At 41.0% G+C, this 13,335-nt stretch overlaps 1 protein-coding gene across 1 annotated transcript; it reads right to left on the minus strand.

The window, feature by feature from the left end:
- Positions 1 to 634: 634 nt before the first annotated feature.
- LOC148363406 (uncharacterized) lies at positions 635 to 4,768 on the minus strand. Its single transcript, XM_088341074.1, has 2 exons — positions 3,331 to 4,768; positions 635 to 3,129 (listed from the first exon to the last, which is right to left on the minus strand). Exons 1-2 carry the CDS (start codon positions 4,150 to 4,152, stop codon positions 2,329 to 2,331), a joined length of 1,623 nt encoding a protein of 540 aa, XP_088197200.1. The 5' UTR covers positions 4,153 to 4,768; the 3' UTR covers positions 635 to 2,328.
- Positions 4,769 to 13,335: the final 8,567 nt, after the last annotated feature.

Below are 13,335 nucleotides of genomic sequence, written 5' to 3' on the forward strand. Positions count from 1 at the left end.
GTGGTGTATCCCTGGATTTTTACAAAGAAAAAAATTTCCATCTGCCGCAGGGATGTCGAACTTTTGGACTAGCGTGACGTCATCCACTCCGCTACAAGCACCCCTAGGCCATCATGTTAATCTGTTAATAAACAACGGGGTAGACTGCTGGAAGTGTGAATTTCCCTACGGGCCTACGGGGATGAATAAAGTATCTATCTATCTATATTGTGATCACGGCAAATGAATAAATGTATCACGGCAAAACTATGATAAATAAGTAATTTAAAATAATCCTACACTCAGTTTCCACTTTATTTTTCAATCAGTAATAAATGAATCCATAACACACATGGGCTGCATTTAAAGGGACATTGTGTAATTCAGTATTCAGTGCATAATAAGGGTAAAAATGTCACTCATTAAAATAAGAATATTGATCTAAATGATTAGCAAAAATAAATGGACAATCATAAAGATGTACTTTTTTTAAAGACTCTTAATTAGAGATATTGGCATCTATTTTATATAGCATCAGCCTCACCTATAAGAAGCTGACATATTTGCCATCTTGCTGCAAATCCTTACATTTTAGATAAACTGTGAAGGCTGTTTGTTTTCAAAAAATGACTACTATATGGATATCGGTTTTAAATCTCAGGTGATCCATTGCTGTTACTTTGCAAAAAAAAATGAAAATGATTACCTAATTCAAGTGGATACACAGCAAACCATTTGTTTCCCGAATGGGGTTTTTGAAAAATAACAACTGAAATGAAACAGCACATACGGCAGGAAAAAACAGTCACATGTAATCTGTGCAGGCATGATGTAATACATTGAACTTTTAAGAAATAGGTTATTTTACTACGGGTCCTATAATCCAAACGGTAATCTAGATTACATTCTAATCTTTGAATGATACTATTGGGGGATTGAGAGGGCCAGGGTAACTACAACTATAAATAATGTACTGAGATGATGTCAAACTTGGTGATGTTAGCTTGGCACGCTACGTTGTCGCCATCTGTGGTCAGGAGGTTGTCAGACATGGCGCTCATTCATCTTTGGTGTAATTATGCACATGATGACAAACAGATGAGGATTGTTGTTAGTGGAATTCTTACCCACGAGGGTTTCCAGAAAAGTGGTGGCTCACATCTTCTTCAGAAAGTTTTTTTTAATTATTTTATTCTATTAATATTATTTTTTAGACCCGCAAAGATCTGCACCCGCGAACGTGGAACCCCGAAGTAGCAAGGTCCCACTGTATTTGTTTGACTAGTCATTGCCAATGGTTTTGAATAGTATAGCTTTTTGTTGTTGGCTACTGTTCAATTGCCTAGTCTTTGCTTACTATGGGTTATTGCCCTCCCTTATGGTATTGTCAAGTGGTTAGGTCACATGCGTGCAGTGTCAACACAGACAAAAAATAATTTACTTGTCTATATCTGGACTTTCATGATACTTTGACAATCGAAAAAACAAAACAATTTTGGGGTGACATTTTAAGTTTATGGGCACAAAGAGTCATGAATATTGCAGCAAATTCGTTCAATAAAACAACCTGTATTGATGTGTTTAAAGGGATTGCAAGAGTACATAAGGTGGAGGTTACACACACGTTCAGATGTGCTGTGGGATCTCATATCAGCACCTGAAAACAAATACAAAGGTCATTTTTTTGTTTTCATCCCACTGGCTGCTTTGACCTCTACAGAAGTCAAAGATCTAGACAGAATAGTCACAGACTAAGGTATTAGAAAATATCAGCATTCGCCTTTTCACAGTCTACTATGTTATAGTGCAGTGTTTCTCAACTAGTGGATCAGGAAGGGTTTTGGGAATAATGCCGTTATAATTAATATTTTATCAGTAACGGGCAGGGGTCATCATTAATTGATTTTTGGAAAAAAAATTAATATTTAAGTGCGAAAAAATTAAAATTAATTTTTTTGCGGCAAGGCCAATTAATGGGTATTTATTGGATTTCTAGCCATTAATTGGTAATTTAATGGTATACTAGCCGTGTCAATATGGTCGAACAAACTGGTCCCTTTAATCTTTACTTTTAGTACAAAAAATATCTTCTGAGTTATTGGTGATCACATCAGCTACCGTCATGTTGGGGCTTGTTTTATAATTATAATTTGTCGATTCCTCCTAAGTTAATATGCGAATTGTCGGAACACTAACTGAGGTTAGATGAACAGTGAATGATAGAACATTCACGCCAACATTATCATGCGCAGTAAGACACCTTAGTAATAAGAGGTTTTGCTATTTATTACACATTCATTTATGAACAAAAATGTGTACAACATAGAAACATCGGAGATAGTGAAAATGTTAGAGATTTTCATTAGATGAAACGATGTGGGAAACAAATTCGCTGTCCCAGAAGCGGTTGTTAGAAAACAAAAAAAGTTGGGCTTCTAGGCAATTTGTTGACAAGTTGTACCGTTCATCCGCATAGGCACGTCCGGCAGCACTGAAAAAGCGTTCTACTATGTTGGAAGTTGGCAGTATAAATGTTGTATCGATAAATTGATCAAAGGTGGGCAGCATCATGTTCAGGCGGCGCCGTTTTATCAAATTTTGGCCGAAGGCCATATCCGATGACTCATCTATTGGACTTTCATCGACCGATGCAGTTTCGGTGACTTTGAGAGCCTCCACTGCTTGACGCTCTTTTGTCGTAAATTGACCATGTTTTTGGTTTTGAATTTTCACAATAGCCCTCTCAAACATAGGCGCTTGAACGATTTCGGCGTCAGGGCTGAGGTGATGGGCCATGGCAGGATGGGACGACATTGCAACATCAAAGAGGTACCTCGCCTCTGCGACTGTCAGATCTTCTTGCTGCAAAGTAAGCATCAAAGAATCCAACTTGGCCAAATCACCGTTGAGTTGAGTGAGTTTATGAACATCCGCTGCGTTGAGAAGTAAATCCATCACCCTTGGGTCGGTGGTGAAAACTTCTTTTGCAAGAATTTTCTGCAGCTCGAAGAACCTGCGCACCATCTTTGCCGTGCTTGACCACCGTGTCTCATTTCTCGTCAACGGTCGAAGGTCTGTGTACTCATCCAGTAGTGCACTAAGCGTGCTGTATCTCAGGCGAGCCATCAAGGAGTTCAACTTACAGAGTACCTTAAAAAAGTAAAAGCAGGAAATAAGAAATATGCTAAATTTGAGCAGCTTAAAATCGCCTTGCGTAAAATTCCTTTGATAGAAGGCGTGGCCGCGTGGGGTATGTGAAAAAAATATTGTGGAACCGCTGTGACAGAGTGCACTCTGTCTTCAATATAGATATTGTGAGATATAAGTAAGCAGCATAGAAAAGAAGTTCACCTTTTCGTAGGGCTTCAAGAGTTCTTTGACAGCGAGGTTGAAGCGATGGGAGGCGCAGCCGACCAGAGGAACATTGCACTGCTTTGCAATGGCTTTGTTCACCTTGCAGTTGTCGCCACAAAGCGCCACCACGTTGGCCATAGACTTGCCGTACCTGCTAAGGATGTCTTCGATGAACACCAGGTGGTTTTCAGCCGTCTGTGCCTTGGGATCCAAAAGTGTTGAGAAGCCGAGGAGAGCACTTTCCCGACCGCGTGGGCTTATATACGAGGCGAAAACGCCAACGTAATAATCGGAAGAACAAGTCCATCCGTCGAATACCACCGCGAATCGGGATGGCAGATCGAAGGCGATTTTCTGTCGCACACCCTGTGTCACCAAGGCCAAATACTTCTTTAAGGTGTTTGTGCAGATTGGCTCCGTATTGCTGATGTCCCTGATGGTAGGCCGATCAACAACATTGAAAGGCTCCAGGTCGATACAAACCAACCGCAGCCACTTGAAGATTCGTATTCCTTTTCGGCAAACGGTTGAAGGTGACGACAGGAAATTTTCTATCGATCCAGGATTGGATGACTCCTGCTTCTTTGCATCACTTTCTTTCTGCAAGTGCTGACTTTTAATGTGGCTTTCCAAATTGCTCCAACCGGTGTTGCGCCGTTGGATGCGCTCGGCGCCACATGAGCAGCGCCATTTGCCGTTGACGACATCAATCTGTGTGAAGTACTCTCTAACCATTTTTTCCTTCGGTCCCATAACCGTGCGAAGATTACAATTAATACAGCGTAATAGTAGTGGTGTACAACATGTGCGTATGTGCATCCACGACGTACGTGCTTGAGGCAAAACGTGAGCTAATCAACAAGCCCGATTTTGTCCCGACCAATAAAAAGCTGCTTTGCAACCACACTGTGTACGTACAGCTACCGTGTTTCCCCGAATATAAGGCCGGCCTTACTTCAAAATCATCGTCAAAAATTGAGGTTTTGAAATAAAAATATGTGCAAAAGTAATAAATTTTCGCTAAAAATTTCTTAGAAAAGCATTGCCGTTGTTAAATAACGTTGATATCTACGGTTTTCATAGGTAATATGAGCCTCTTATTTGCAGGAAGGTTGAATTTCATTTCTCATAAAAAGCTGGGCCTTATAATGGGGGAAACACGGTAGCTTACGCGTATGCATGCACTGTCCCGATTGTGCGTGTATGTGCCCTTGACCGCATACGAAATGCTCGCGCGGCGAGAAAATTTGCACGTTTGTTGACGCAATCGACTAACAAAAAACCCGAATATTTTCGCAATTAATGGGTCGCAAACTCGCAATAATTGCTAATTATTTAAATTTTGCAATAAATGGATTTATGAATTTAAGCAACCATTCCATTAATTTTTCGCAATTAATGGCATTAATTTTTCACCAATCATTTATTGCTGACCCCTGGTAACGGGGTAATCAAACTAATTATTTTTTTCTGCCATTAAAATGCCTTTACCATTACTGATGGTAAAAGGCGGTGTGTTACTTTGAAAAATCAGCATGTGTCTCATCTTAGGCTATGTCAGAGTAGGCAGTCTTCTTGTACGTAAGAAAAATAAGCAGGACATCCTCTGTGAGTCTTGTGGCATATTTTCTAACCAACAACCCTTGAATGTGAACACGGTTCTCATTCAACCTAACACTGCAGCCATCTTCAATAACACAAAACAATGCGTGCGTGAGTGATCACTTCACACAATGGAGAACGTCCTACTGTAACATCACGAGTAAAAACGCTAATGAATTCACAATACTTAACATCTCATTTGGGAAAACTAGTGTAGGATTCTTTCTCAGTAGCTTCTGCGTCTTTTAACACTAATTTTTCCAAAACTGCTGCTCTCTACTAACCGAGAGAAGTCTTGTCAGCTATCATAGACAGAGAGAGAGGAAGAAAGGGAGAGAGGGATAGAGAGAAGGGGAGAACAGATACTGAGGGAGCGAGGGGAGGAAGTGCAAGAGTTAGAGAAAACTATTGAAAAGTCACTTTCTATTGTTTTACAAGTCAAGTCAAGTCACATTTATTTATATAGCCCTCAATCACAAAAATGCCTCAAAGGACGGCACAGGATTACAATTGCACAATTGCACAATTACATGATCTTAAACCAGCATGCCGGCAAGGAACAACTCAAAACCTCAGTGTGAGGAAAAAAGAGAAACCTGGAGAAAGGACCTCACGTGTGGTAATCCCCCTTCCAGGATTGACCAGGGTGAATCACAATTAGCATTACTGAACACAGAATAGTAAACACTAGGTAAGATGTTGAAGATGTCCGGAAAGTGCAGGACAGCAACGACGCCCCCAGCCTGTAAACTAGTCCAGAAAGTCTATGACGGCCACGACGCAGCTTCCAATCTCTGCCAGCTGGTAAATGCAGGGATTGACATGCTTCAGGTCAGACGCTGGTCCGCTGACTCATCTCAAATCGTCCTTCTCCTATGTATCAGCCAGGCAGGCAATCGGAAAAAGACAGGACGATACAGAATACAGTGGGACCTCGGTTATCGCGGTTAATGGGGACCAAAACCACCCGCGATATGTGAAAATCCGCAAAGTAGCGGCGCACCTTAAAAAAAAAAAAAATTTTTTTTTTTTTTTTTTTAATTATTATTTTTTTAGACCCGGTTAATGGGGACCAAAACCACCCGCAAAAAGTGAAAATCTGGGAAGTTGCAACGCCCCTTCAAAAAAAAAAAAAAAAAAACCCGTTTAAACCCTCGCGGGAGGTTCCAACGACCTCAGAACTGTGCCGCACATGTGCTAACCACTGCGCCGCCGTGCTGCCCGGCCTCAGCGCCGAGCCCACGACCTACCCGGCGAGTCCGGTCGCCGAGGCGAAGGCCCTCACGGCCCAAGTAGGAGACGCCGGGCGCTCGGCGCTGAGGCCGGCGGGCCGAGTTGGCCCTCGGGCGCCATCGGAGCCCGAGCGGGAGACGACGGGCGCTCGGCTAATCGCGGTGTCGTGCGTATCGTGCCCGGAAGTACCCGCGCCGCAGGTTAGGGGCTCACTCGCACGAGCGACTGAACGGCACCCGCGGTGTGGCGCAGGTAAAAAAAAAATATTATTATTGTATATATATATTTTTTTAATTATTATTTTTTTAGACCCGGTTAATGGGGACCAAAACCACCTGCTAAAAGTGAAAATCTGCGAAGTAGCGACGCCCCTTCAAAAAAAATAAATATATATCACTATTACAGGCTGCGAAGCTCTATAGCCGCGAACGTCGAAGCGCAAAGTGGCGAGGTCCCACTGTATGAGGTGGGCATCAATCATAAGCTTTGGAATAGAAGTGTGTCTTAAGCCTCGATTTAAAAACTTCCGTTGAGGTTGCAGATCTTATCTCCGGAGGCAGGGCATTCCATAACACCGGGGCCCGGATGTAGAACGCTCTCGAGCCTGCAGACTTCTTGGCTCTCTGAGTCACAAATAGACCGGCATTTTCCGTGCAGGAACATAGGGGGAAATCAAATCAGAGAGATAAGAGGGTGCAAGCCCATGCAAACATTTATATGTTAATAAGAGAACCTTAAAGTCACATCTTAAGTGGACTGGGAACCAGTGCAAGTTGGCCAATACAGGAGTAATATGCTCAAACGTTTTGGTCTTAGTCAAAAGTCTAGCTGCTGCATTCGGAACCAGCTACAAACTTTTGATGCTAGACCTCGGGAGACAAGAAGTAATAAACGCATGAATTAAAACCTCTGCATCTGATTGGGACAGCATTGAACGAATCTTCGCAATATTACGGAGGTGTTAGAAGGCTATTCTGGTAGTATTTTTCACGTGTGACTGAATCGACAGATTAGGATCTAATATAACACCTAGATTCTTGACTGAATCACTATGGGCGATATTTGTCTAGGTTCAGGGCAGTGTTTGAAAACAACTCACGACAGTGAGCTGGACCAAAAAATTAAGTGACATCCATCTTTGAATCTCAGTAAGGCAAGCCTCCAGATTTCTACAACTTAACTGTCCAGTTGTCTCCAGTGGTACATACAGTTGAGTGTCATCTGCATAGCAATAGAAACTAATATTATACTTGCGGATAATGTCACCAAGCGGAATCATATAAATACTAAAAAGAAGGGGGCCAAGTACAGAGCCCTGTGGAACACCACAGGGGATATTAGAGTGTTTAGAGGTCAGATTGCCATAGTTAACACATTGGATCCTGTCTGACAGGTAGGATTTAAACCATGAGAGTACAGTTGCCGAGATACCAATGCATTCCATACGAACAAGTAATATGTTGTGGTCGACAGTATCAAAAGCAGCACTGAGATCCAGCAGCAGTAACATTGATAAGGCACCGGAATCTATTGCTAAAAGGAGATCATTGGTTAGTTTAGCCAGGACTGTCTCAGTAGAGTGATTTGCCCTAAATGCTGACTGGACAATTTCAAAGAGGTTATTTTCTGACATGAAGTAATTTAGCTGCTGTGCAACAACCTTTTCAAGTAATTTTGTACAAAATGACAGATTTGACACTGGCCTATAATTACCTAAGTTTTCTGGGTCAAGGTTAGGTCGCTTAAGCGTGGGTTTAATGACGGCAGACTTGAAGGCTACAGGAACAATACCCGAGGAGAGCGATATATTAATAATATTTAAAAATGATGGTCCTAAGATCCCAAACAGATCTTTCAAAAGTGAAGCTGGAAACGGATCGACCAGGCTTGTAGTTTGTTTGGCCCTACTGACCATCTGTATTAGATTATCAAAGGACAAATTATTGAAACTGGAGAATGTTTCTGAACAACCGCCGACACTGTTCTAACACCTACACATCTTTGAGATAGGAGGAGGATACAGAGCGTTCTTTTAAAATATCATTCCTGATTAGTTGAATCTTTTTATTAAAAAATTCCATAATGTCGTTAGCAAAGTAAGTACAACTATTTGGGTTAAGTTGTTGTTCAGTAAGTTTCGCCACTTTGTCAAACAAAAATTTCGGATTATTCTTATGTTTAACAATAATCTTAGAGAAAAACGATGCTTTAGCTGAGGCAAGAGCTACTTTATATTTCAGCAAACTGTCACAACAGGCCAGTAGGAAAGACTTCCAGCTTAGTAGTGCGCCATTTGCGTTCAAGTTTTCTGCAACCTTGTTTGAGTAACCTGTTTTTTTCAGTAAACCAAGATGTATTCTTCTTGGGTCGAAATTTATGCCTTAGGGGCGCCACAGAATTAAGAACTTAACCAAAGCAGTATTGAAGTTGTTTGTAAGCGAGTCAACAGACCCAGTGTACAAAGGGAAGGCTGCAGTTACCGTAGGTAATGGTTCTTTTCAGGCTAATACCGTTGTAGGTCGGATATTGCGACTGCTAAAGCCTACATTTTCCTTATCACAGTAAACATTAAACAGCACCTCACACTTAACAAGATAGTGATCAGAGATGGCATTAGGATACGGTAACAATGTAACATTTGAGGCGACTACGCCACGGGTCGGAACAAGATCTAGAGTGTTCCCATCTTTATGAGTGGGCACATCAACTATTTGATTGAAACCAAATGTATCAATCAGTGACTTTACAGTCAGCAATTGCAAGGGAATTTGATGGGGAATTTATGTGAACATTAAAATCACCAATAATTACAACATTATCCGCATAAGTTACTAAGTCTGTTAACAGTTCAGAAAATTCATCCAAAATATTTGAGTATGGTCCAGGTGGGCGATACACAACAACTAAATAAATTGGTGTTGACATTAAGGACCTCTTAACAAGTGCTTCAAACGTTTCAAAACCAGTAAGGGTATTAGTAAATTTCAACTTATCTTCCGATATAAGAGCAACACCTCCACCTTTTTTGCATGGTCGTGCCAAGTGCGAACTCACAAAGTTATGGGGAGAAGCCTCATTTAACACTAGAAACTCATTTAGTTTTAACCAGGTCTCACAAAGGCCAATAAGGTCAAGATTGTGTTCATTAATAAGGTCATTGACAAGTAAAGCTTTGGAGGCTAGTGATCTAATATTCAGAAGGCCAGGCTTCAGCACTGTGGACTGAGCTGAAACCTTTCGCGAGTTTTGAGCCTTAATGGCAACCTTAGTGGTAACCTCCACAGGATTATACTGCTGCTCCCGAGTCTTGATGGCAGATGCGGCCGAATTCCATACCACAGGAATATTGTTGACAGGTGGGGTAGCAGGATGACTATTGGTAGAAAATAATGTTATTTCTTCTCCTTCCTCACCCAACAAGGGAGAAACAGAGGTAAGAAGCACAGAAGATGCTATAGAAGAGTACAGATCAGGCTGTATGGTGCAGTCAATAGAACGCTCTAAACTACAAAAACTATGTGAATTGCATGAATCTAGCATAGCGCTAGTTAGCTCTAGCGTTACAGACTCCACACCCGTGGTAACAGGTTCACTAATCACCTGTGACCTGGCCTGCACTAGTGTACCCTGTCATGGAAGGCTTAAACAGTAATCTAATTTTTTAGAAAGAGTGAGAACACCTTCCCAGTTAGGGTGAAGGCCGACTGTTACTGTTGACTTTTGTTATGGACGAAATATTTGAAGTGCAGTTGCCTACTTTTACTTGACCAGTTGTCTCAGGTTTTGAGAGTTTGATTTATTTATTTTACACTGCAGTGTTGAATGCACTTTATATTGTTGAACTGTTTACTTGTGTATTGTGAAAATACTTGAATTACAGTAGAATATGTCTACTTGAGCAGTTTTCTGACAAGAGATTATGATTTATTCGATAGAGTGAAACTCAATTTATACTCATTTACAATTGACTTTTATTATACAGTTCAACCTCCACGGCTCCATGCCTATACGAACTGTCGTATTTTCCCTTACAAAATTGTTAGGTTTAAGTCCCCAACATTTTTAATAAAACGCTCTGAAATAAAAGAAGACATAGAGAATCGGTTATTTAGAATTAGTTACTTTATTAATCATCATAATGAGAGCGCCGGAGATCCTGCTGTTACACTTCTCCTCCTCGCTCGCTCTGAAGACGTCTCCGAACCCTCCCTTTTAATATTAAGGTTCTTGGAGAAAAACAACTTGAGTTATGGCATGCACAGGTCAGGGTGCACCCACTGGGATGTGAAACAGACAGAAACAAAAAACAACTCATGGCCTTGAAGAACAGCTTAGGCTGAAAACTATACAAAAAGGGCTGATAACACTTATAACATATTACTGTCAACTGTAGGATAAATATATGTATATAACTCCAACAAAAATACAAAAAAATCTTACACCACACTTTTTTTCCAAACCGGTTTATTCATGTTTTAACGGTTTAACATGTTATATTGTACACGTTATATCATTATGTACAAATTCTTCATAAACATTTTTTTAAAAAGAAAATCAGGAACAATAGTTATCAGCGTAACTAAAATATCCATTAATAATACTTTAAATTTACATTTGTAAATAAAGATATTTTTGGGAGCAAAAAAATAGTTGGCATTTCTATTTTGTAAACCAAACCACGATATAAACCATTGATGTTTGTATTTTAAATTGCAATCAGACTATGTAACAGGGACAGAAAAGTATTAAAGCCTTGTGAAGTGATCGGCAAATGTTGGAGGTATGTTGTGCTCTGCGATGAAATGGTGAAACATCACATCTGCAGCTGTTGAAGAGTCTTCTGGTGTAGTGCCTAATTTCGACAGCCCTGCAAAATCCTCCCCCCCTCGCGTAGACGCGCATTCTGCTGCGCTTCCGACGTTAGCGATCATATTCTATATAATAAGCTTATTAAAACAATAAAGCTATTGTCAGAAGCGCAGTAGAATGCGCATTCACGCGAGGGGGGGTTATTGCAGGGGAGTCGAAATTAGGCACTTCAGCGGCAGACGCATGCGCACAGTAGCATCAGACGCTCGCTTCGTTTGCAACGGAAAAAAAACGATACCGGGGATAGAGGCTACCGCAGTGAACTGACTTGATTGATTTACCGTTTCGTGATAGTCGGTGTATACCGGATGGTAACCATAATTGACAAATTTGCATTTTTCCGTACAGATTTTCTTGTACGTCGTATACGTCTTAAAATGCAAAATAAACGTACTTTGTACGGCAAAAACATACAGGTTGACAGGTATGTTTTATTATTAATGCCCTGCAAATGTTTGTTGGCACCCGCCACTCTACACAGCAGAAAAAGACTTGAAACATTTGTACATGCATGTTGAGCTTGGCAAAACACAGCTACAGTGTGGAATATAAAAGAAGGAATTCATTAAATTCAGATTCAGATTCAGATATACTTTATTGTCATTCTTGTGCACGTGTATACAGAACGAAATGTCGATACATCATCAAATTGAAGATCAAGATACTGAAGTAAAACGTTTCGGACTCCAATAACAATGAGGCCAATTAAGTATTAAAAGGGCAGTGTGTATTATTTAACCAATAGCTGTCTGTTTGTGGGGAAGTGCAATACAAAAGAATGCAAAAAAGCACCAGGGAGAATACAAACTAGGACTCAAAGTTACCAAATGCACAATTTTTCTTCTCAGTTTTTGCCAAGCCAATAATGAGTTGCTTTTTCTGGGTACCCATAGCAGCAAGGTAGCCGACAATTACGGCGACACACATATTATGTCAAATAAATGCAAATTTCTCAACCTACAAACATTTTAAAAGATTAATGTTTTCATGTATTACATGCATTTTTTTTTACTATTTAACTCAGGTCTCCAACCTTGATCAAGCAGAGTGCTACTTTTTGTTACTAATTAGCACAAGGGGCACCCAGTTTGATAAACATTTCTAAAATAACAACTTATATAATTTCTATGTTGTGACTATGTTATTACAGGGTCAACTATTGGAAGTAGGGTTAAATAGACTCAGTAAACCACAACTAAATAATCAAAATAAACCAGCTCTGGTGAGCTATTTTCAGAGCAGGTCCACGGACACCTCAGCTGTTCTAAGGGGGCACCCTGGTGCCCGCAGGCACCACTTTGGAGACCTCTGATTTAAATCAATAGTGATTTTATTTTTGAAAATAAACAAATGACGTTTATTTTACGACTAGTAGTACCTAAATACTGCATACTATCCCTTAAGGACAGTGGTTTTAAACTCAATTTAGTTGGGTTTTCCACAAGAAAACATTCTGATTAATAAAAATCCATCCATCCATTATCCGCACCGCTTATCCTCAGTAGGGACGCGGGAGTGCTGGAGCTTATCCAAGCTATCTTTGGGCAGTGGACACCCTGAACTGGTTGCCAGCCAGTCGCAGGGCACACAGGGACAGACAACTCACTCGCTCATTCATAACTAGGGACAATTTGGACCGGCCAATTAACCTGACATGCATGTTTTTGGAATGTGGGAGGAAACCTGAGTGCCCTGAGGAAACCCACCCAAGCACGGGGAGAACATGCAAACTCCACACAGGAGGTTTGATCTCACCACTTCAGAATTGTGCCGCACATGCGCTAACCACTGCGCCGCCGTGCAGCCCTAATAAAAATCCACTGAAATATATTTTAAAAATTGCTACACTAAATAACATGTTAAAAAAAAGATAATAATAAATTAATCCACAATTTGTGTGGGCTGCACTTACATCAAAGGGACAGTTTTTATTATTTTACCAGAAGATGTTGCTTTGTTAGGGCAGCATGGCAGCGCAGTGGTTAGCGCGTGTGCGGCACAGTTCTGAGGAACTGAAGCGATCGAACCTTCCTGTGTGGAGTTTGTATGTTCTTACGTGGGTTTCCTCCGGGCACTCCGGTTTCCTCCCACATTCCAAAAACATGCATGTCAGATTACTTGACCGGTACAAATTGTCTCTAGGTGGGAATGAGCGAGTGAGTTGTGTGTCTCTGCGACTGGCTGGCAACCAGTTCAGGGTGTCCCCTGCCCACTGCCCGAAGATAGCCGGGATGCGCTCCAGCACCCCCGCGATCCTACTGAGGATAAGCTGTGCAAATAATGGATGGATGTTGCTTT

This window comes from Urocampus carinirostris, chromosome 7 (genome assembly GCF_059441175.1).
Source record: "Urocampus carinirostris isolate Australia breed hairy pipefish chromosome 7, RoL_Ucar_1.0, whole genome shotgun sequence".
Lineage (NCBI taxonomy): Eukaryota > Metazoa > Chordata > Actinopteri > Syngnathiformes > Syngnathidae > Urocampus > Urocampus carinirostris.

Excerpts from the sequence above, each read along its gene's own strand:
- LOC148363406 (XM_088341074.1), bottom strand. The coding sequence starts at position 4,152 with ATGCACATACGCACATGTTGTACACCACTACTATTACGCTGTATTAAT. Across the intron at positions 3,130-3,330 it reads TCTTGAAGCCCTACGAAAAG|GTACTCTGTAAGTTGAACTC; the intron begins GTGAACTTCTTT and ends TACTTTTTTAAG.